The sequence below is a fragment of the Sphaerodactylus townsendi genome, linkage group LG06 (assembly GCF_021028975.2).
Source record: "Sphaerodactylus townsendi isolate TG3544 linkage group LG06, MPM_Stown_v2.3, whole genome shotgun sequence".
In the NCBI taxonomy this organism is placed as follows: domain Eukaryota; kingdom Metazoa; phylum Chordata; class Lepidosauria; order Squamata; family Sphaerodactylidae; genus Sphaerodactylus; species Sphaerodactylus townsendi.
Genome location: NC_059430.1, coordinates 99,586,628 through 99,611,610, shown reverse-complemented (window position 1 = coordinate 99,611,610; position 24,983 = coordinate 99,586,628). Strand labels below are relative to the sequence as shown.

Below are 24,983 nucleotides of genomic sequence, written 5' to 3'. Positions count from 1 at the left end.
TGCCGCTGTAAACATCCGACTGAAAGCCCTTCTGAGCACTGTACAGCTTCCAGTCAAGGATGTTTACAGGAGCGACGACGGCCCAGAAAGGTGCAGGAGATGGTGGTCCTGGGACAGGGAAGAGGATGCCGCTCACTTTTTGCCGTGGGGAGGAAGTGGTCCGCACAGCTTCTTTGAGGCACCGGTCTCGTCTAGAGGGCAGTGGCGCCGGTCATTATTCTCTCTGTACATCACTGCTCTTTTAAATGAATGTTTGAAAAATATCTGGCCAACATTTGACCGGCCCAGCTGTTGCCCCAGACAACTGTGAGAGAAACATCAATAGCCATCTCTAAAAGTCAACCACAAGAAGACCAAGAGGAACCGCCACATGCCAACTTGGGTGAAAGAACACAGCACCTCCATCCCATGCACCAGGCAAGCGATCACCTGGAATCAACTCCCAGTGTCGTGCGCAGATTATGGCTTATGTAAAGGAAGCCCGCTGTGCAGGTAATCAAGTGCCCAATTGTGTGCTATGCCTGTGGGGGAGCGCTGAGCCCTTCAAAATCAATACGCATGCTGCTTTCCGCAATTTCTGAAACATTCAATTACCTGCCTCTGAAGCAGCAGCAATACTGTTTGTCACATTGACATGACAGGAAAAACCCCCAAGGGCTTCAAAGAATCAGCACTGGTGAATACAGATGGCAACCTGACCCTGCCCCACTCAAGACAGCAGCTGTAGCTGGAGTGTGCCTGACAGGCTTGCAGCAGGAGTGGCTGTAAACTGTGGCAGATACCCCAGGAAGGTGCAACTTCCATTTATACCCAGCAATTTCAACATCAACACAGCCCTCTTATCCATTGTCTGGGAAAAGCATCCTGTGCTTTCCCCATCCATTCAAGCTGCTGTCAGGCCCCTTATTTATTTCCCTACCAGGACTTTTGTTGCTCTAGGGGATGGTGGAAGAGAAAGCATTTGAAGGCTGTCCTTAAATTGTACCCTATATTCTACACTTGGAAGCCTAAACCTAAATCTCATCAGAGCATGCAAGCTAAGCAGGTTCAGCCACAGTTAGTACTTGAATGGGAAACCACCAAGGAAGATTGGAGCTGCTATGGTGAGGAAGGCACCGGCAAAACCACCTCTGCTCATCTCTTGCCTTGAAGACTCCACAGTGCTGGGCCTGCCAAGAGTCGGTTGTGACTTGATAGCATGGAATTATTATCATTCTGCACTTGGCCACCCAAATCCTCCACCCAGTTAACTCACAGAAGTAGCCAGGGTTGGAGTGCACAGTGCAGAAGCATTCCCATCACCATTCCCATCCTTGTTCATGTTCATAAATCAGCACCTTGCTGTGAGCCCCACACACAGCTACTGGGACAAGGAAATAGTTGAGTGTCTGCTGCCAGAAACTCCATTCAAAAATCTCTTGAATATCCTGGCCATGTGCAGCTTGTAGAATAGGCCAGAGTTGGAGGAAATGGACTATTTCTGCTGTCAGCCCCAGAAGGAGGGCCCACATGCTGCCTTTAATTTCCATCACTACTGCTGCCATCAAAGGAACTTTTACAGATATTAGTCAAAGGATCACCCAGATATGGTGCTTCAAGGTGCAATGAAGAATCTGTCTTCCATGGAGATGATTCTTATGATTTCTTTCCTGAACCTTTATTGTGCCTTGAGAATGCCAATGGAAAGGGGAGATTGTACATCTAAGAACATCAATCTAGCATTATAATTGGGCAAAGCAAAGGGAATCCTATTTATGTATGGGACTGTAGCCGAATTCTGTAAACAGATTCCACTGCCTCACTGAGAGGGACAGAGGAGTAGACACTCTACCAGTGCTCAGCTTGTGAAGTTGCCTTACATCAGGGGTGTCCAACTCTGGTGCTTCAGATGTTAGTCCATGAACATCTGAAGCGCCAGAGTTGGACACCTCTGCTACACCAAATAAGACCATCGGTCAAAGTCAGTACTGTCTATGCAGACTGGAAGCTCTCCAGCGTCTCAGGCAGATGTCTTTCATGTCACCTACTGTTGGGTCGTTTTAATTGGAGATGTTGGGAATTGAACCTGAGATCCTGCTAACTGTAGATGCAAGTACGTATTTCTCTGACAGTTTTACCCAGCTGTGCCAAATATTCACTCCTTTTGTTTTTTAGGATGACATTAATTGCAGCCAGGGGGTGGTGGTGGTGGGAGAGGGGATATCTTTCCACGCAGTGCTGAGAATGTTCACTTTTCTGCCACGACTGACCACCCTCCCCACCCCCGGCTACTCTTTGGCCTTCTTTTCCCCTCTTTGGTACAATGTCCTACTTCATGGAGAGCAAGATTTAAGTCCAGTAGCAGCTTAAAGACCAACAAGCTTCCAGGAGCCAAAGCTACCTTTGTCAGATCCAATGAAGAGAACTTTGACTCTTGAAAATATATACCCTGGAAATCTTGCTGGTCTTTAAGGTGCTGCTGGACTTGAATCTTACTCTAGTGCAGACCAACATGGCTGTCCACATGAAGCCTTCAGGAAGTGACCCCAGGCAACCATGGATCATGTAGCAAATGTGATGACATCACAACTCTGAACAATCAATCAGACATTACTATGTGCTGACATCTCAGAAATTTGTCACCAAACTGTTCACAGCAGATTTTATAAATGAAAGGCAATCCAGAGGTTCTAGGACTGGTGGGCAGGGATCCTTGTCAAGCAGAAACTTGCTCCAAGAAAGGAATTTGGAGTGATGTTCTCTGAAGAACTGAACGTTTTTATCTCAGTGCAGTGACCTGCAGTGATCCCAAGACTAGCCCGCTCCCCAAAGAAAAAACACCAAGGAAAGATAGGAAATACTACAGAATGACAATGATTTTGACAAAAGGAGCCTCTGCTCTGCTCACTCACTGGGACATAATAACTTCTAGTCTCACCTGGCGTTTGGGAGGTTTAAGCTCATCCCTTGGAACAATATCGATGAGAAAGTCAAACTGATCAAACTTGGTAATGGCCATGGCAATGTCATTTCTCTGCAACAAAGAAGAAGAGGTGACATTCAGAACCTGTTACAGGTGCTTACCTGCATGTGAGTTGGAGACTGTCTCACTCGGGGTAACGTGCAATAGAGCCTCAGAACCACCAGAACCCAGCTGGCAATGAAACAATAAAATTCTCAACAGCTAAAAGCATTACGACGACCTGAAAGGCAAAGGGTATGTTTGACCTTTCCAGCCTCTTAAGTCTGGAAACACAATCAAATACAGGAGGTCTTATATGGAGCTCTTCTTAACTGCACTCAATATTATTCCTGTGGACAAGTCAAAATGTGGCTGATGCCAGAGTCAGTATCCATAAATACTGTAAATGTTACCAAGGGATCACAAGTGGCATCATTCAACTAACTCTGAAACTCGAGTCTCACTTATTCTGCTTCCTTTAAGCTCATCATGGGATAGAATCTCGGCTTCCACTTTTGTTCTAAATCCAATTTTTAACCCATCCCTGATGCAGAGACCACTTGGGACATGCAAAGACACTGTGCAGCTTCCTAATGAGGTCAGGATGAAGTTTCGAGGCAGACTTGTTAAAGCTAAGTTATAGAGTCTCAGCAGAGCGCTTGGATCTGCCAGAGCAATGGGCATTTAGTCAGGAGGTGCAATACCAAAATTGGGAAAAATCCTAGGACTCTGGCTGTTCAGGAAGCCAAGATCTGATACTAGATTTTTATTGTTTCAAATCAGCACAGCACTGTCTCTTTGAATTTTTTTTTTAAAGCAGGGATCTTTTGAGAAATTGAAAATATATTGCTAGACTCAGGCCCACTTAGTTCTGGTCAAAAAGCCATGTCTGAAAATTCTGAAAAACAATCCTACTAATCAGCTGGGTTAGTTCACTAAAAAGGAAGCTGGTTCCAGTGGTGTGACATGGTATGTGGGTGTGCGTTTGCACCATCAAGTCACAGTTGATTTATGGCGATCCTGGAGGGCTTTCAAGGCAGAAGGGATTTAGAAATTTTTGTCATTGCCTGCCTCTTCAGGGGCTGAAAAAGTTCTGAAGAACTGTGACTAGCCCAAGATCACTCTTAGCAGGCTTCATGTGGAAGAGTGGGGGGAAAAACCCAGATGAGAGTTTGATGCTCTTAACCCATATGCCATAAACTGTTTCTAGATTAAATTCTGAAACTTCCTAGATTTAACTCTGCATTTCACAAAGAGACAAAGGTTATTAAATGGAATTACAGTCAGAACTCCCATGCCATTCCCCATACCTGCATTTGCTCTGAAAGTTATATATAGATGATCCTGCACTTCATTGTGCATCAATAGCTACAAGAGCTGCATTAGCTACATTACTCTAGCATAAACTTTCAGGGCCTAGATTCCACTTCCTCAGATGCAAGAGAAGAAGTTCAAGGAGCAGAAGTACTTAAGGAGGACTCTTGTTGTTCTCTCTGCCTTCAAGCTATGTCTAAATTCAAACCAGCCCAGTTGCATCAATTAACAAGAATAGTTTGGCTGTGGTTCTAAGGGCCATTTTTCCTTGGCAGTTAGTTGCACAGAGGTTCAACAGAGACCCCAAAGATGAACACAAACTGAAGGCAGAAGCTTAGTGTGACCCTGTAAACTAAGAGTTGCCCTCACTATAGCATGGCTGACAAGCCACCGTTCTTCTGCCTCCAGCGCTTGTGCTGCTCTGGGGATGGAAGGCAAGTTATTGGGTTCATGTGGAATATTTTTAACACATTTTCAAAGGGAAAAAACCCCAAACCACTTAAAAGCACATCTCTAAAACAAATGGGGTAGAAACAGCAGATGAAATCAAGAGTAGTGGCACCAGAGACCTGTAAGATAACAACAGCTGCAGCAATGATGAACTGTACCAGGGAATCACATTTGCCAGTCTCCAAAGCCATTTTTGAAATGAAAAGGTCTTAACAGAAGGCCTGCAGGCAAGGAGTAAGAACTCGCTTGTTTGTTCAAAACCATGGCCTGGTGGCATCTTGGGGTTCAGCCTGTCTTACAGACCAGTATCTGCAATGGAGTGACTCTTTGAGGGAAAAGTGGATGGGAGAGAAGGCAGTAGCAGGGAGGAAAGAGAGGGAAGAGAAGGGAGTTCAGAGCCCCTCCTTGTTCTTAGATTCTTCACTGTAAATCAAGCTCCTGTGCACCAGAGAACTGGAAGAGAGGAGTTTGTATTCAAAAATTACCAGTGAGGACTTATCCTCTCTCTGCCTCCACTGAAATGGCAGTGGAGATGAATGGCTCCTTATGGTAACTTAAAAATAAGTATATGGTTACCTGCAAAGTCCTGCGTTTGTTATCTTCTGTGTGTATCCATGCCCGTAATGTCAACTCTGTGATGAATATCTGAGCAGCCTTGGCAAACAGCACAGGTGCTTCTGCACTGATCATCTGCAAGCAACATTGTCTATTTTACTCTTTTTTACTCTTACTGCAAACCCCCTAAAATCTTGCTTCATCAGCCCTCCCCAAAGTATGCAGCATTGAATTCCATAATAGGAGAAAGGTGCGGAATAAATGTACTGGGAAGGTAATAAAAAATGTTGGCTAAAGCAGAAAAGTCCCCTTTCCTGCGGAGAGGGTAGGAGACAGAGATGGGTTTACAGATCTGACATGCAGATGGACTGTCCTACAACTACCATGCCATGGGAGGGCTTTACTACATACAACAGCCTTGTTACATTTCAGGTAACAGCACCTGGCGTCAGAAATCCATCCCTCACAAAAAACAAAAACAAGCCAAAAATCATTTCAGTTTCCCACAAGGCTTTCCACTCTGGCTTCACCGCAATGCCTCATGTTATCCATTGAGAAGGCGGGCCCATTGAAAGCCAGACTGCACTCTCCAACGCAAAGAGATGCTTCAGGGGTGAAATTAAAGTAGCTCAGAATGCATTCATCCATTGTATGTCAGGTCAAAGGTCTCGCTTGGGGTTTACCTTCACATCTTCATCAAGTTTCATGATCTTCTTAATGCGTGCCAGAGGAAGCTCCTGGACCCTGAAGTCTTTCTGCAGAGTGCAACAAGGAAAGAGAAAGGTTGACACTGCCTCTGCTAGCCAGCAGACAACACACGCGTAGGGGTTGTTCAACAGTATCAATAAGAAGCAGACCATCATTGTCAAGGTGGCTTAGAAATGTATCGCACTCCCTGCAGGAGATTACTCATCCTTCTCCAATGATAATGCACTTGATAGCTCCTTTCATTAGCAATGTGCTTCAACAGTTACACAAGTAACCTGTACTTCTGAAAAGCACAATTTGGTTCCTGTAATACAATCAGGACACTCCACAGACACTTAAGAAGAAAGAAAACAGATGATTGAATACATCATGATGGCTTTCAAGATGAAACACATTGAATACATCATGATGACTCAACCTAGTGTGTGTATGAAACCAGAACTGCTGGCAACCACTCAGCTAAGCTTGGGACAACTCCTTAGCTTTATTTTCTTAGGGGGAAATCGGGGGGGGGGGGGGGGCCCACAAGCTTCAAGGCCCTGACCTAACTTGGGAATTGTGAAGTGTCTCGGATCAGTTGTGTGCTCCTGTGAAGAGTACATTAGACTTGCTAAAATGTATAATACAAAATTACTCCAAGAAACAAACCACAGAAACAGTAAATCCATGTTAGAATGCCCTAAAAACCCTCAAGAAACAAATAACACTGCACACTTTCCCCCTAAAGGTTAGCAAGCAAGGACAGGTGCTTCTAAAGGGGCAGTAGTTTCTGCAGTGTTGGTGCCACTGCAAAAGAGACGCTGCTGAATCCTTCATCTACTCTCATGTTCTTTGGTTTGCAAGCACAGCCTCACCAGAATGCCTTGATCTGGCCCATGGGAGAGACATGGGGCCCAGAGTGCACAAAGGGTTTGAAATAGTCAACATTAAACACTATGAATCAAGGTCAGAAGTACAAGAAAAACAGTTCAGTTAGTACAGTACAGGATGGATATCTGGAAGAGAAATGATACCTTGCTTCCATACCCTTTCAGTCCTCAAGGTTACAAAAGCATGATGATGGTGCCCACAAGCTTGAGTTCAGGAGGAGTAATATTGAAGTGATTAAAGATGCTTGTAAACACCGTCGATACATACTTAGCCAGCAGCAAAATGAAACTTAGCAGCACACCTAAGCGGCAAGGTTGCTCTGTCACTGGTACTTAATAGCAAAACCAGTTCACCAAGAGCACCTTGATTCCTTGCCACCACTCAGAAAAAGTGATATTCTGTGTCACTGTTACACAGAGGATAATGGAATAAAAATTAGTAGCCACAGTGACAAAAGTTGTAGACATCCTGGTTTTCAAACAGCTCCAGGGAACTGGGTGTGTGTGTGTGTGTGTGTGGGTGTGTGTGGGTGTGTGTGGGTGTGTGTGTGTTTTCGTTCCTTGGAAGCTTTAGGGGGTCTGTAGTGCGAACATACGTAATGGCAGACAAGCTCTCTTGGAGGACAGTGTGGCTATCTTTGCCAGTGGTATAAAAATCTAACTAATAAATAAATAAATAAACGGACAGAAATGCACAGGGGTTGGGTATGCCCCACTTGTAGTTTGGGAGGTATGATCCTGAGGCCCAGAACATCTGGCCACTATTTTACGTGAATCATGCACACCTCTCCAGCACACCTTGGAATCTGCTGCAGGCTATAGGGACTCCATGGCTACTTAACAGAGAATTCGATGTGGAAAGAACTCGGTGAATCTAGAAAACGTGAAAAACATTTATCTTGGAGAATCAACAAAGAGGTCTGTCGACCACTCAGTGAAGATGATACAAGGACAACCACTAATGATGGCTCTGTCAGGTCAGATACCAGATTGAAATGGGCCTTGTGCCACACACATTTATTTCGCTGGGGGATGGGGGTGGATCACATCCAAGACCACCATGCTGGGATGGAAGAAGAAGAGTTTGGATTTATATCCCCCCTTTCTCTCCTGCAAGGAGACTCAGAGGGGCTTACAATCTCCTTTCCTTCCCTCCCCCCAACAAACACCCTGTGAGGTAGGTGGGGCTGAGAGAGCTCCAAAGAACTGTGACTAGCCCAAGGTCACCCAGCTGGCACGTGTTGGAGTGCACAAGCTAATCTGGTTCCCCAGATAAGCCTCCAGAGCTCAAGTGGAAGAGCGAGGAATCAAACCCGGTTCTCCAGATTATAGTGCACCTGCTCTTAACCACTACACCACGCTGAATAGCCAAGATACCAAGGTTGCAGCAAGCAGCAGAAAACCTGAACTCTCTTGGTGACTTGTTTTGTGGACTTTTCTTTGTATGGGGAGATCCACACGCAGAGAGCATTCAGCAGATTGCCTTCAGAAGGCATCGTTTTGGTGCTGATTCCAAGCAGGGGAGCTGCAGAGGTCTGTTTTATAATTATCTTTCCTCCACAGTCCCTATTAAAATTTCCACTCAGGCAGACAGGCTATGGCTTGACATTGGGTGTTTTGTTCACTCGTAGTGCAATAAATTGATTCGTGTGATTAGGATGCTTGAAATTAAAAGCTGCCGAATAAGGCTCATAAGAGTTGAAAGCTCAGAACCTGCAGCTCTCGTGTGCCAGAACTCTACATGCTGAGGAATTGGAGTAATTAATTCTGGGTTTTATGCATCAAGATTTCTCCTTCTGCCTCCCGAAAGGCAGCTCCAAGTGTCACACTGAAAAGCGAAGCTTATCTTCAGCCTGCTGATTCTGAACTGCCCCTTTGTTTTAACAGGGGGCATTTTCTAAACTAGCAGTCTTTTGCTTTTGGAAAATTTTCAATTGTGTTCAAGACTCGGCAGTTAAGGACCAACCACTGTAATGTGGTGGAGATGCTGACCTCTCAAGAGAGCCTTGTTCTTGACTCTGTGCAAAACAAATGGGGGAAAGGGAAGAAACCCAAAATGAAGTTTACATGGCCTGTTCCTAGTCCCCGTATAACCATTTTAAACAACATTTGGCAAAATCATGATTGTTTTAACTCAGATTGCTTTCTTCACTGCAACCCAGACTGATGTTAAATATCATCATATAAATCATTTTTTAAGACTTCGGCATTCAAGAAGCGGGAAAGGGGAAGAAAGCGGTTTCTGCACAAATCCAGAAACCCCCTTATCCCCTCCCCCGCCAAAAAAAAAAATCCCCGCACTGGAAATGATGCCGGTTTTCAGAATTCTAGCCAGAACAGGCCAAAGTCAAGAAGAAGAAGAGGAAGAAGAGTTTGGATTTATATCCCCCCTTTCTCTCCTGTAGGAGACTCAAAGAGGCTTACAGTTTCCTTTCCTCCCCACCTCCCCCCACAAACACCCTGTGAGGTGGGTGGGGCTTAGAGAGCTCCGAAGAACTGTGACAAGCCCAGGTCACCCCAGCGAACACTGGGGACCTCCCCCCACCTGGGCAAAACACACAGTTCAGTCTAGTAAACCTCGTTTAACATTTTCTCCAGAATGTGAAGTTTCAGCAGGAGGCAGCAAAGCAAGCAACTCTCTTGCTGGAAAAAGTAGGCATGCCAGTGCCAATGGCAATGATTCTCTTGTGGGCAGGAAGTCTATATCTTCATACAATGAAGAGATCCAATTCTGTTCTCCCCTTGCCTCAAGAAGACAGCATGCAATACACAAAGTTTGGGTGCTGTGTGGTTTCTGGGCTATATGGCCGTGTTTTAGCAGCGTGTTCTGCTAGAACACGGCCATACAGCCCAGAAACCACACAGCACCCAAGTGATTCCGGCCGTGAAAGCCTTCGACAATACAATACACAAAGTTATTGAGATATAACTAATCTGAGATTTAAGACTATATAGCTCTGAGTATGGATGTGTGGCCACAAATGAATACCAGGGTCATTGTGCAGAGACAGGCAGTGGCAAATCACCTCTACATTTCTCTTGCCTTGAGAACCCTATGGGGTCACCGAAGTCAGCTGTGACTTGACAGAAACAAAACTCTGCAAACCATTGCCTGAAAGTTCTGCAGTGCTTTTTATGGGAAACCAAATGCCAGGAAAAGGCACTGCTATTTTTCTAGGCCTTTAGTGGTCTTGTTTTTCTGTTCTGACCCCTGTGATAGTGTCTACAAAAGGCTAGAGGGCAAAACACATAAATCCCAGGTTAGGGACAGAGACAGAGTATACAAGTGTCTCTATGCTAATAGTAGAAGCATTCGACCTAAAATGGGGGAGCTGGAGTACAGAGTTTTGAAGGAGGGACGCATTGATATAGTGGGCATCCACAGAGACATGGTGGAATGAGGAGAACCAAGTGGGATGCTGTTATCCCAGGTTTCACAGGCTCCTACAGGAAGAAGGATAGGACGAGAGGCGTATTGGAGGTGGGAGTGGCTCCTCTACATCAAAAAGAGAGCATAGTGTCACATATAGGAAATAGACAATGCAGGGGAGCTTGATTCCCCCCTACAGAAGCACTGTGGATATCAACATACCAGGGGTGAAGCATAGTTTAACATTAGGAATATATTATCGTCCCCCTGACCAAAGCGCACAAGAGGATTCTGAGATGGAAAAAGAAATTAGAGAGGCCAACTTAAAAGCAAAATAATATGTCTTCATTGGTAATGGGGCGTACTCTTAACTATCCCCATATAAAGCTGGAAAAAATGCATGTTCAAGGGTCCATAGTAAAGGAGAGGAACATCTCCTGGATATGCTTACAAATGACTCAGTGGCTTAGGAGCAGATGGTTGTAGAACCAACCAGGGGAGATGTGGGATCCTAAGATCCTAATTTCCTATGTGGGACCCAGGACCTGGTAAGCGGGAAGTCAGTGTTGTTGAGCCGTATTAGGGGAAACAGCGACCACAATGCACAACTGTATCAGATTCGAGTATCTCTGCATGTCACGAACAAGTGACAACTACTAATGTAGTTACATTTGCCTTCCAGAAAGGGAAATTTCTCAAAGATGAGGGGGATAGTGCGCAGGAAGCTGAAAGAGGAGAAAAAAATCCTCAAGAGAGAGAGTCAAAATGTCCAAGATGCTTGGAGGGTTATTTAAAAACTACAGTCTACAAAAGCTCTCAGCTGGAATGTGTTCCAAGCTTGGGTTAGGAAAGACAGCGCCCAGTCCAAAAGAAAGCCACCATGGTTAACAAAGGGACAAAGTTGAGGGAAATTATTAGGGAAAAAAAAGATGTCTTTAGAAAATGGAAGTCCAACTTAACTGATAAAGAATACCAAGAGAGAACACAAATGGTGGCAAAAGAGAAGCAAGTTAGCTGTAAAGAGAGGGAGGTGTGCAAAAAAAAAGAGTTATGAGGAACACATGGCTGTGAACATCAAAAGACCAGCAACAAACAGTTCTTCAAAGTACATCAAAAGCAGGAAAACCAGCAAAAAAAGGGAAGCGGTAGGCCCGTTGGAATGACAAAAGGAACAAAGGGTGTGCTAAAAGATTGACAGGGAGATTGCAGAAAAGCTGAGATGAATTTCTTTGCATCTGTCTTCACCCAAAGAGGGAGAAGTGAGGAAAATTCACACCTGCACCTGAACCAAGAAACTTCTAGCAGGAGGCGAATCCAGAGGGAACTAACAAAGATAGTGGTAGACAAGGGAAGAAGTTCTGGCAGCCATTGATATTAAACTAAATGTTACCAAATCCCTGGCCCCAGATTGCATCTCAACCCAAGAGTTCTTAAAGGAGTCTCAAGCATGAAATTGCTGATCTTCTCACTTTAATATGCAACTTATCCTTGGGAAATCAGGCTCCATCCCTGAAGACTGGAAGATGGCCAATGTCACACCAATCTTTAAGAGAGAAAGGATCTAGGGGGGGACCCGAGGAAAATTACAAGGCCAGTCAGTTTGACATCTGTTCCTGGTAAATTAGTGAGAATCTGTCATTAAAAGATAAAATTATAAAACATGCTTAAGAAAGAAGCAAAGACCTGCTGGAGAAAGAGTCAGCATGGCTTTTGCAGAGGCAAATCCTGTCTTACAAACTTACTAAGAGTTCCTTTGAGGGATGTAGAAGACAGGCATGTGTGGATAAGTGGGGGAACCAGTGGACATTGTGTTCTACTTGGATTTCCAAAAGGCTTTTTGACAAAGTTCCCTCACCTCAGAGACTATTGGAGAAAACTCAGCAATGAAGGAATAAGAGGGGAAGTCCCTCCTATGGATTAAAACTGGATTTGAGAAACAGGAAGCAAAGAGTGGGTGTAAATGGGAAAATTCTCACAATGGAGAGAGATGTGTAGGGAGGTAATTGTCCCCAAAGGATCCGATATTGGGACCAGTGCTCTTTAACCTATTCATAAAATGACCTGGAAGTAGAGGGGTGGGTAAGCGTGGTGGCCAAGTTTGCAGATGATACCAAATTGCTTGTAGGGTGGGTGAGAACCACAAAGGATTGGCTTGAGGAGCTCCAAAGCTGGACAGCTTGGATAAATTAGGTGAGTGGGCTAAGGAAATGGCAAAATGCAGTTCCAATGTAAAGCAAAACAGAAGTGCAAGTAAGTGATGCACATAGGGGGGCAAAAAAATCCAAAACTTCACATATACATGCTACTACAGGGGTCAGTGCTACATCAGTCACAGACCAGGAGGAAGGGATTTGGGCGTCTTAGTTGAAGTAGTTCCATGGGAATGTCAACTCAATGTATGGCAGCTGTAGAAAAAAGGCAAACTCTATGCTGGGGATAATTAGGAAAGGGAATTGGGGAGAATAAAACTGCAAAGATTGTCACATTGCCCCCTTATATAAAGCTGTGAGCATCGCTGACCCGCGCAGAGTAACTGTGTTCAGTCTCTTGGTCAGCCACATCCTGCAAAAAGGGGATATTGAAGAGATAGAAAAGAGGTGCAGAGAAGGGCTTAATGAGGATGATTGAGGGACTGCAGCACCTTCCTTAATGAGGGGAAAAGGGCTGCAGCGTTTGGAGACTCCCTTTTAAGTTTGGAGAGTGAGGCGTCTGAGGGGGGGGATATGGATTGCAGAAGTCCTATAAAATTATGCATGGGGTAGAAAATGTTGACAGAGAGAAATTTTTCTCTCTTTCTCACAATACTAGAACCAGGGGGCATTCATTGAAAATGCTGGGGGGAAGAATTAGAACTAATAAAAGGAAACACTTCTTCACGCAACGTGTGATTGGTGTTTGGAATATGCTGCCACAGGAGGTGGTGATGGCCACTAACCTGGATAGCTTTAAAAGGGGCTTGGACAGATTTATGGAGGAGAAGTCGATTTATGGCTACCAATCTTGATCCTCTTTGATCTGAGATTGCAAATGCCTTAACAGTCCAGGTGCTCGGGAGCAACAGCCACAGAAGGCCATTGCTTTCACATCCTACATGTGAACTCCCAAAGGCACCTGGTGGGCCACTGCGAGTAGCAGAGAGCTGGACTAGATGGACTCTGGTCTGATCCAGCTGGCTTGTTCTTATGTTCTTATGTTCTTATGTTCTGCCCTTGATTTGTTTCCAATGTTCTGCTGCTGTTCTCCTTTCCTGATGGTCTGCCACTCTGCCTGATTTTAGGTGACATTTAGACTTGTGTTGGGATGTTAATTGTAAACTGTGAAATTTTTTTTGTAATCTGCCTAGAAAATGGATTTGTGGGAGACAGCAGGATGAAATCTTTTTAAAGCAAACCAAGATCTTACCACGGTCAGGTTCCGAATCTCTTCCATGACCCGCGGCCAGAAAGACTGAAGGCATTGCTGGGCATCGCTGTTGGCCCCTGCACTAAAGCCGCCATCTGTGGACATGATGGTAACTGAAAAAAAATGAGGGACACATTGGAAGTAAGTAAACATTCAGGCTGAGGAGCTGCCAGGTTAGAATGAGCTCCAGTAACATTTGCCACCACCCCACCTGTCAACATTACTTAAAAGTCCAACAGAGGCTCCCCATAATGCTCTTCAGTCAGCACAGATTTCATTCTGCCTGAAGCATCCAAAAACATTTCGATTTGCAATTGAGCCACATATTCTCAGGGCGTGTTCCACTGCACATGAATCTTCTTGCCCTGTCAAACTGCTTGGAAGAAGCAGTGCCCTGCACCTCTGCCTTCCATACGGCAAACCCTGAAGATGTAGATCGCTCTCTCCAGCAGTACCCAAGAAGTGGAATCACCCAGAAAAGGTCACCCCCACCCCCACCCCCAGGAAATAGAGACACTAGAGGTGGAGAGGGATACAAGAAGAGGTGAAAAGTGCATAAAAACAAGGCAAAATAGAGAAATGGGAAGGCAAGAAGTCAGGAGCCTGGAAAGATCGTGCTCTCCTGGTCAGAGGCAGGAAAAGCACTGGCAAAAAATGGCCAACGAGCCTCTAACAGGAAGTAGCAGAAAACTTATTCCTGTCTCCCTGATGAAGGGGTGAGGAATCACCCATCCAAGATGTCCTCCACCTCCAGGAGAATAGCTAGACTTGAATCCTGTAGCACCACAGAGACCAACAAGATTTGGGGGCTATAAACTTTTGACAGTCAATGTTCCCCTTGTCAGATATTTACCTACAGCACTGCAAGAACCTGAAGTGCAGACAGAAAAAGAATTATAAATGTTCTAATGTTGTCAATAGTGCCCAGACTACTGTTACCTTGTTGATATGAAATGCATCAATAGATGGGGGTGTTTTTTTAAAAAAAGGGGCAATATCTGCTCTATAGGAAATAGCAGTACTATTAAATAAATGAAGACACCTGTTGACCCAAAGAAGAGCCTATGTACTGCCCCCTTGCATGTTTCACTGCATTAGTTTGCCCTCTGTCCAATCAGCTTTTGGGGGATAACTCTCATGTTTCAGCACTGGGCAAGACAGGAGCATTCATTCATTTCTCACATCAACATGTAGCAGAACTGGCTGCTCTTACAGGAGGAGGCTGCCATTGTTTCTTGACACAAATCACTGCCTCTTAAGGAAGCAGGAAACTCTTGCCGCCACACACCCCTGCCCCGCCCGGAGGTGAACTCTTCTGAGGGCATGTAATTCTTACTGGTAACGCATCCTAAAAATACCTGTTAGGTGTTGAGAGTGAAGCGTTCCTCCAATTTTAAATCTGAAGAAAGGGTGCTTGCCTCACCTAATCAGATATTTGGGAAATACTGTACGTTACAAAACTGGAGCTCCACACAACTCTTCTACATATCGTTTTAACATAGGTCATGAAATACAGTGTTAGGGCGGGCCAACAGCATTATGAGAAACGCCAGCAAAGAAAGAGAAGAGTTCCAAATGGTGATGGATCTCATGAATTACAGAAATCTACAGGACAAAACTTGCTCTAGGTACCAGAAATTCCAGATGATATTTACTACCCAACTGTGTAAAAGGGGCAGCCAGTGCATTCTTAAAAGGCTGATGGTGATCATCCCAGGACCAAGACCCAATGCTGCTTTTTGATCTGAGTTTGACATACATTTCTAAATTTGAACAGAAAGGGGAGAAGCCACGAACTGCTTTATTTAAAAGTCTGAATAAGCAGCTGAGTAATGAGAAATGGCTCAAAGCCAAGAATGATTCTGGCATAAGCGGGTTCAGTTCTCAGTGACTTATGATCCATTGTGTACTGAAGGTTTTATTTTGGTCTTTTCTCAGGCAAAAAGAGGGAGGAGCAAAAATTCCTGCTTTGGAAAACAAAAGGCGGTACTGAATTTGTCATTCTTTCACAAGAGGTCAGGTCTGTCACAGGCCTGAAACCTGCTTACACTGGACCCTTCCTCAAGTGCTAGGAGCTTCCATTTGTGCAACCCCAGAGCCTTTCATTGAGTCAGTGAAGGACCACCTCTGCTCACAAAGCACCTCACCACCTCACAAAGAAGCAAGGCTTATGATCCAGGCCACAGTCTCTGAAGCAGCGATTCCCAACTGGGGTTCCATGGTATCCTGGGGTGCCGTGAGCATGTCCCAGGGGTACCGCGACAATGCTACTGCCCCTCCTCACTTTGTGGTGTCTCCCAACAGTCCAGCCAGCTGTGGCCCTGAGGGCGCCTGGAAGCCCGTGGCAACAGCGGCACCTTGGTCCCGTGTGCCCAGATAGGCCTCTGGGGTGTGTGGCAAGCAGGAACACTGGGAGGGGAAGTGGGAGGTGGTGGCAAGCAGGGGCACTGGGAGGGGAAGGTGGGGGGTGGCAAGCAGGGGCGCTGGGGGGTGGCAGGAGCATACTACCCACAGGGTACTGTGAGATATTAAGAGTGAAGTCAAGGGTACCGTCACATAGAAAAGGTTGGGAAACACTGCTCTAAAGCCTTTATAAAGAACAACCTTTTTAAAATGTAACGAGCTGAGAGCCCTGATAAGATACAGAAATTAGGCAGTGATACTTAATTTCCATAACATATTCCAAGCAGATCACTAACATGGAGTCGAAAAGGCCAAAAAGCATGCAGTCAAATTCCCCGCCTCAAAATCAGGACCATCCACCCACCAACTATATGCATATATTCAACCAATGTGGTCCCCATCACACAGCACCCCACAGGAACAGCAAAAACACGTAACAGGGAAAGTCCAAAAGGCCTAGAGGAAATGAAACAGAATGGTCCATTGGTCACTTACCGTGAAGGGGCCTTCTCCTGTGGGGTGACGTGGGCGTCTTGGTTGGGTGTTTCCTAACCCTTCTTCTGAGAGGCAGGATGTTGTTTTTTCCAACTTCCTGTTGAAGGCCCGGTCTCCATTTTCCCAGTGGACTCCTGACAAAGCAGTGACGACTCCTGAGGCCTTCAAGAAAAAACAACAGGAAGACTCCCCTATGGGACTCCAAGCCACAATTACATTATGTTCTAGAGTATCATGTCTTTAGTAGTGTGTGCATCCTTGCTAGGTCATCGAAAAGTCTTGGAGATTGTATAATCTCAGGGAGGGGCCAAGACGCCCACGTCGCCCCACAGGAGAAGGCCCCTTCACGGTAAGTGACCAATGGACCATTCTCCTGGAGGCGACTTAGGGCGTCTTGGTTGGGACCTCCCCGAGCAGTGTCCCTTGAATCTGGGTGGGATGATCAGTCTCCGAAAATATGCTCCAAGACCCTTGAGCCGAAAGCACGTTTCAGCGGCCGGGAATCGGTGGATCTTGTAGTGTCTATGAATGTCAAGCTGGATGACCATGTGGCCGCTCGACAGATGTATGCTTCTACTGGCGTTTACCGTCCTTTCGAAGAGGCTCGGTACATTTGCAGCAGCAGAAGCCGTGTAGAGTGGGCTGTGATGATGCCCTGTAGGCGCTGGTGAGACGTGATGCCACCTTATGCAGGCCCCTACGATGATGCACTGTTTTGATGAATTGCTACTGGATGCGTGGGCCCGGGACATTTGTGCCCCCCCCATGTAGGGAGTGTGAGATGTTTATGAATAAGCTCCTCAGTCCGGCTCTGAGGGGTCTCCGTGCGACGGATGAACTCCTTCAGGGCTCTTTGACGTCAATAGCCCATGCCATAGAACCTCTTTGGGGTGAGCTGGCTTCGGGAAAAAGGTCGGGATGATGACCTCCTGTCTGACGTGGAATAAGGTACCCACCTTCGGTAGAAACGTTGGGTCTAAGAGCATAGCACTACTCTGTTCCTTATGGAACACGCATAAGGTTGGCGTTGACTGAGCAGTGCTCTGAAGTTGGATTACCTCTGCGTGCGAAGTGATGGCGGATCAAGAAGAAAGTACTTTCATCCCTCAGCCATCTGAGGGATATCTCTCGGATATAAGAGTTCGAAAAGGTGGTTTTAGTTAGCGCTTCGAGGAGGGACCGTGTTGAGTCCCCAATGCGGAAACCGGTGTATTGTTGGGGAAGCTGTCTCTGCTGCACCCCTTTTTAGGAAGCAGATGATGTCCGGGTGTCTTGTAATCGGGATTGTCCACTGTGACTTGGGCCAGAACCGTCGCTGAAAGCGCCTTACGCTTACCTGCACCCTGGCGTAGAGGTCGCCGACTCCGGTAGTCCTTTTGAAGCCCGCTTTGTAGGAACTGGAGAATGCGTGAGTACCGAGGGGTCTTACTTCGGGTCCTATTTGTTGATTTTTTAGCCCACCTAACAAACGCTCTCCATGAGCAGTTAGTAGATGTTGAGTGGTGGATTGTCTTCTGGATGCTAGTATAGTGTCCTGCTGACCCTCGGAGTACCCCTTCCTCCTTAGTTAGCTTGGCGTTCCAAGCCGCCAGGCGGTCAGACAAGAACCACTGTAGGGTTGGGGTATGATATGTACTGGCCCCTGGGGACAACATGTCCAGTGGAGTAAGGTGAGGGGTGGGGAGGTGGAGAGGTTGTAGAATTGAGGGAAAACCATGAGTCGTCCTCGGCCACCATGTTTTTTCACCAAGGATGATCTCTGCCTGTTCCGCCCTCAACTTCCTTAGAAGCTTGGGGATGACTGGCACTGGTGGAAAAGCGTACAGGAGGCCTTTGGGCCAATAGTGATGTCAAGGCGTCGGTTGCCACAGCCTGATGTTGATGGAACCGGGACATGAAAAGCGGCAGTTGGTGGTTCTTGTCTGAGGCAAAGAGGTCCACGAGAGGGTTCCCGAGGTGGTGCACCACCCACCCGAAGATCTCTGGATGCAGCTTCCACTCCGCTTCTGCTACTTCTTGTCTGCTTAACCAATCCGCCTCCACGTTGAGAGTGCCCTGGATATGCTCTGCCGTCAAAGGGAGGCTAGATTGTTCTCACTGCCCAGGAGAGGAATCTGGCATGCCTCCCGATGGAGGGTTGAGGACCTCGATCCCCTGGTTGTTGATGTATGCCTTTGTACGTTATGTTGTCCAGAGTCGGGATCAGGGCGTGTTTAGCCAAAGCGTAGAGTGGTCTTGGAAGTGCGTAGCAGGGCTAGGTGGATTGCCCTGGTCTCCAGGATGTTGATCTGGAGCGTTGCTTCCTTGGGGGACCATTGACCCTGTGCGTAACTGCCTTGGCTGGATGCCCCCCAGCCTGTGAGGCTGGCGTCTGTGAAGGCCGGCACCTTGTGCAGTGTGAGGTAAACTTTTCCTCCAAGGAGGTTGTCTTTCCGGGTCCACCATGCCAGGCTCTCCTTGAGTGCCTGGGGTAGGACCAGAGGCTTGTCCCTCTTTTCCATGATCCGTACCTGATGTGGGCGCAGAAATCTCTGTAATGGCCGGGCATGTAGTCTTCCCCACTGAATCATGTCTACTGTGGATATGAACAGTCCCATTAAGCTCGCTAGCTGGAGAAGAGATGTTTTGTTGGATGTGTGGAATGACGACGAAAGGCGAAGTATCCGCTGAGCCTTTTCTCGAGGTAGGAAGAGGGAGTTCTTGGACGTGTCGATTATGGCTCCGAGGTGTTCCATCACTTTGGGATGGAGTTGAGGGAGCTCTTTGGTTCGAGGTTTATCAAGTGAAGCCGTGTTTGGTCAAGACCTCTGTGACCCTAGCCAGGTCCCGCTTTTGCCTGTTCCTCCGAGCTTGACCTGATGAGGATGTCGTCCAGGTACGGGTGTATGTGGATCCCTTCCTGGCGCAGCGCTATGATGGGGGCCAAGAGGGATCTTGGAGAAAATTCTCGGGGCTGTGGCTAGTCCAAATGGGAGCGCTCTGTACTGGGTAGTGATCCTCCTCTGACTGCAAAACGCAGGAATCTGCGGTGGAGTGGGTTGATGGGGATGTGGGAGGCAGGCCTCCCTCGGTCAGGTCCAGCTTGACGTCCAAGGTAATCCCCTGGTTGAAGGAGTTTTCTGTAATGGATCTGGAGGGTCTCCCATTTTGAATTTGAACAGGCGCATGTGTCATGTTTCGGCCCGTGCTTGGAGATTCAAGATGGCTACGCCAGTCTCCGTTTTTCTTTGGCTTTACCCGTGAAAAAAGTGTGAGTAGACCCCTGAGGACCTCTCCGAAGTTGGCACCGGCTCGATCGCTTGGATTTCCAGCAGGTGCTGGATGGCCAGCTTTGTTCGTTGGCTTTTGTCTAGCCTGGAACTCTGATGGAAACTGCGGAAACGTTGTCTGGGTGGAGTTGTCAGTTCTAGGAGGTAGCCTGATGTAATGACCTCCCTTGTCCATCGGTCTACGTGATCGCCTACCCACGCATCCAGGAAGTGTTGTAGGCGGCCACCGACCGGAGTGTCCCTTCGGTCAACTGCGATTGGGGCCGCATCGGGCGAAAAGGGCTGTCCTTCCGCCTTACCTGGCTGGCGATTAGTTGCCGCTAAAGGAGCTGGGAGCAGTGCTCTGTGAAAGCAGACTGGCAGCTACGGCGAAGCGGGTTGTGGCTGGTGGGTTCTTCTGCCATCTCTGGTCGTTCGAGGCAGAGTCCGTTGTGATCTGAATGTAGTGTATGACTTGAAGCTGCTGGAGGATTGGTCCCCCCTGATGTATCTGGGCAAGGTTTTTCCACTCATATTGTCCCTTGGACTCCAATCTCGCCAGTACCGTAATCCAGCCTCCTGTCCAAATAACAGCCGTTTCCGTGAGAAAGTCGTAAGTAGCCACCACCTCGTTTAGAATGAAAATGTCGGCTGCCCAGGAGCGCAGCCAGGTGTCGCCGCACCACTGTTGCCAGGGCCATTGCAATCCTGCGAACCACCAGCATCATGGCATCGAGAAATGTGGAGTCCGGGCTAGGTAGGAGACTGCGGACAGCACTCTCTCGATGCACCTTCTCTGACTTTCGACCTCGTCTTGTGGTGCAACTCTGTCTAGGAGCCTTCTAGAAGCCAGAGATATGGAAGCTTCAGGGCCACGCGGTGGCTGAGGGTGCTAACACCTCTGGTCGCCAACGATAACCCGATCGTGTGTCTTTCTCAAGAAGGTCTCCATGCTGTCTATCCGTGGGGTCCTTCAGGGGAACCCTCGGCCATAAATTTGCGGTCACTAGGCCCCCTGACTGGATGGAAGCTACTGGGGCGTCCACCAGGGGGACCTGCAGCATGTTATGGACGTAATCCGGCACTGCATAGAGCCGCTTGAATGAGGTGGGAATCCCCTTGTGGGTGCCTAGGTTGGCCCATTCCCTTCTGATTCGCCTTTCAAAGTATTCTGGTAAGGGGAAGACTTCCTGCGCCTTCTCTTGTCTGGGAAAAATGTCCTTTGTCCCTTTTGGACACCCTTTGATTGGTTTGGTTGTGGCTGGGGCAGGGGCCGATGGGTCCTCTGCGTCCTCTGGGTCCTGCAGTTCCAAGGTAGAAACTGTCTTGGCTAAGTGAGGTGAGGAGAGATTTTCCCTGCTTGAAAAAACCTCAGGAAGGTCTCTCACTAGGTTCAGTCGGGGGGACTCCTCATTTTTCAGAGAAGTGGTCTGGACTGTTCCTCCAGTTCTCCCTCACTGTATTCCTCAGATTGTTCTCCTGGGACCCGCAAGGGTCCCCCTTTACTGTTCCCTGGACTGGGTTCCCTTCCATGTGTCGGACTGGGGGACCACTATGCCGTGGTCTGTGGCGTGGGGGACCTGAATGGTGACCTGGGCCTGGGTCTGCGTTTGGGGCGGCTGGCCCCCTCATGGTATCGTGTAATCTCCTCCCTCATGAAGCCCCTGAACATGTTCGCGGGGAGGCCCTGAGGGAAACCTCCCTCCATGACCCAGCTTCTGGGTCACTGAGTCAGAAAGTGAGGAGGGGATCTGTCTCCCCGTCTGCTGGCTAGCCTTCCCTCTGAAGGCAGTCTGGAGGATGACCTGTCCTCCCGATTTATGGAGAGTAGCCACCTCCGGAGAGAGGCTGATAGCAAGCTGCTCTATATAGTAATCCTGGATGGAGGATGCCCTACCCTCAGAAGGCAGACTGTAGGTTGCTCTGCCCTCTCCGCCCTACTTGGCCTTGGGCTGGGAAGTTGCTCTACCCTCCCGGGTAGCGAGGGATGCCCTGCCCTCCGAGAGATGGGATGGGGGTTGAAATCCTCCGGTTCGGCGGAACTTCCCCGTCCAACGGCCCCGGCTCCACCTGCCCTGATCTTGCACCTTGATTCCAGGCGATCCGGTCCGGGCATCCAGCGTGCAGCTCTCACTTGCAGCCGCTCTCCCTCATCAGCCCTGCATGGGAGGCGGCATCGTGGCGCGATCGTTCGTCCAGCATGGGAGGTCAGCAGTGCCTGGTGTGGGGGAGAATCGCCCTCAACGACCCTGCATGGGCCACTGGCGCTCCCCTGCGGCGGATCCCTCGGCTTCCGGGACTTGCCGCCGCGTTTCTTCTCCGGCGCAGCCGGGACGCGCTCTCGCGGCATTATGCCGCCGTCGGTGATCTTCCGGGCAGCCTGGGTCTTCCGGATGGCTGCCCTCGTTCCTTCTGCCGTTGACCTGTGAAAGGTCTCCGGCGATGAAGCCCTGGTCGCCATCGCGGCCAGGGCCGTCAAGGATGGTGTTGAGGTTCCCGGGATTTATCCCAGGGAATCCGGCGCCATCCGCTGCAGAGGAGCCAAGAACGCTCCGTCTGCGCCCAGCCGGGGGTAGAGGGGGCCCCGCTGAGCCTAAAAAATCCAAAATGTGGCAAAAAGGAAAAAACCTGGCTGCAGAGCCAGTAACAACCTGCTCTCCCTGCTTCAGGCAGGAAAGAACTGGGAAAATGGAGACCGGGCCTTCAACAGGAAGTTGGAAAAAACAACATCCTGCCTCTCAGAAGAAGGGTTAGGAAACACCCAACCAAGACGCCCTAAGTCGCCTCCAGGAGAATAAATGGCTCCCTGCCATGAGGTACTATGGCACAACATATGTGCTGTGTTGATGGTGCAACTAATGCACTCACATCTTCATACCAACATGAGCCCCTGCCAAGGATGCAGTTGCTTTGAGAAGCCCCATAAAACAAACCACAAAAGATATCCTTCAAAAACCAATTATATGGTATAATAACATTTTTCAAGGGAAAAAAACCAAAAAACAAACCCCTGCCCTTTGCCAAAATCACTGGAGTTCTTCTAATGTTTTGCGATTTCTGACTCTGTTTACATGATACCTTATGTGTACTTACCTACACATCATATGCTAATATCTGATGTTCTGGCCTTTCTTTTAGAGTAGTTGTTTTCAGAACTATGCATTAAGGGTTCCTCAGAAACTTACCGGGAATTCTTTAATGATAATGTAAGAATGGAGTGTAACGCGGTAACAACTCGGAAAACCCACAACACCGTAATGGAGTGAAACTTTCACCAATCCCATACCTCCAAGAGTTCAGAATATAAGAACGTAAGAACATAAGAAAGAGCCTGCTGGATCAGACCAGAATCCATCTAGTCCAGCACTCTGCTGCTCGCAGTGGCCCACCAGATGCCTTTGGGAGCTCACACACAGGATGTGAAAGCAATGGCCTTCTGCTGCCGCTTCCAAGCACCTGGTCTGCTAAGGCATTTGCAATCTCAGATCAAGGAGGATCAAGATTGGTAGCCATAGATCGATTTCTCCTCCATAAATCTGTCCAAGCCCCTAAGTTGTGAAGCAGACCACATTCCAGTCCAACTAACTTGACCAGTGTTTTAGATAAACTGAGGATGCACTAACAAATGCACTCCCTTCTCCATGATGTAGTGGTTAGAGTGTTGGACTAGGGTTGCATCTTAGAATCCCTGCTCTGTCATGTAAACTCACTTGGTGACCTTGGGCCATTCACACACTCTCACCTTAACCAGCCTCACAGATGTTTTTGGGAAGATAAAATGGAGGAGGGGTGAACGTTGCAAACTACTTTGGACTTGGGGGAGAAAAGTGGGATATAAACAAAGTAAATTAAAAAATTCTCCTAGGTGCTGCACTGAGTGGTAGTTCTGTGATGGACACCCAGAAGATTCCTCACAAGACCAGTTGATGATGTCTCAGGATTCTCTGAGGGTGGAGAGTTTAAAAACCACTGATGTAGACAGCTGCCTTGCCAAAAAGCACAGACTAGCATAAAATTCACAGGGAGACTAACTATGATCCATTTGCTGAGTTTACAAAATGGAGGGGAGGAAGGAATCAATGCTGGAAATGGAAAGGAGAGAAAACCTTCACAATCGCACAAGAATCTGTCAACACATTTCAATCCAAGAGATGCTTCCACAGCAGAAACAAAGTCAGATTCTTTTGCGTAAACCTCTAAAAAAGCCTGGCACACTCTTCTTGGGTAACATGCAAGATAGTTGCAGTCAGCAATTCTCAAGCTTTTTGTGGCAGGGCCCACTTCTCGACTTTCACCACCTTTGGGAGATGCAAAAAGGGAGGGCAACCCTGTTGACTCTCCTGGATCTCTTGCTGGCTTTCAGCACCATTGAACAAATTAGGCATTATTAGCTGGCTGGCTGCTGGGGGGCACTAACCGCCGGAGGTTTGATTCCTACATGCCAGACAAGAGTTGCTACTGTCTCCCCATGCTTACAAGAACAACTCCAAACTCTACAAAGTCTTACTGGGTCTCTGACCAGGATTCTCGAAGGACCACTGTCTCCCACATGAATCTGAGTGCTGATTGAGATAATCCACACAGGTTTTTCACTGGGAATCCACACACTCCATATACTTTCGGAAGTCATGTTGTGGCATTGAGGCCCCGGAACTCCCTTCTCCAAAAAGGCCTTATCTAGATGCCGGCTGAAGACACTTTTATTCTCTAAAGCCTTTTATAAGATGTCAGAAGAAGTTCCAGCGGAAGGTTCTATTTCCTGATTTTAGCTGTTGTGAAGATTTTTTTAAAAAAACTTGCTGTTGATTGTTTAATTTGTAGGTGGTTCTTAGATTATTATATGAATAGCTAAGCCTTTCTCCCCTGAGCAGGAAGACATTTTGGGTGTTTTCCACTGTCTGATTAGGGAGGCAGGATTAGAATTTTTGTCACTTCCTGTTGAGACTGTGCTCACTCTTTCCCCAGTTTCTTTCCTACATTCAGGGAGAACAGTTAGCTTTAGCTGCTTGAGCTTTTACCTTTATTTTCACTTCTATTTCTTTTGTGTTTCTCGTCTGATTCCTTTTCCCTCCTCTTTTACTCTTTTCTCTTTCTTTTTTGCCCCCTTTGGTCACTTTTTATAGCCTTGTTGGCTAAGACAAGGTGAAAGGAGTCAGAGGCAGCCGCACAGGTCTATCTGCTGAACAATGAAGGTAATGATGTCAGTGGCTGCAACAGTGAATAATGGA

The 24,983-nt window shown here is 47.5% G+C and overlaps 1 protein-coding gene across 1 annotated transcript in view; it reads right to left on the bottom strand.

Moving 5' to 3' along the window:
* The window catches only part of NFYC (nuclear transcription factor Y subunit gamma), an 84,868-nt gene that overhangs the window by 15,845 nt on the left and 44,040 nt on the right, over positions 1–24,983 (bottom strand). The window contains exons 2-5 of the mRNA XM_048500419.1: positions 13,610–13,722; positions 5,944–6,015; positions 5,282–5,395; positions 2,918–3,013 (exon numbers count right to left, since the gene is read on the bottom strand). Of these exons, the coding sequence (XP_048356376.1) occupies positions 2,918–3,013; positions 5,282–5,395; positions 5,944–6,015; positions 13,610–13,714 (387 nt within the window). The 5' untranslated portion in view covers positions 13,715–13,722. The remainder of the gene's footprint in view (positions 1–2,917; positions 3,014–5,281; positions 5,396–5,943; positions 6,016–13,609; positions 13,723–24,983) is intronic.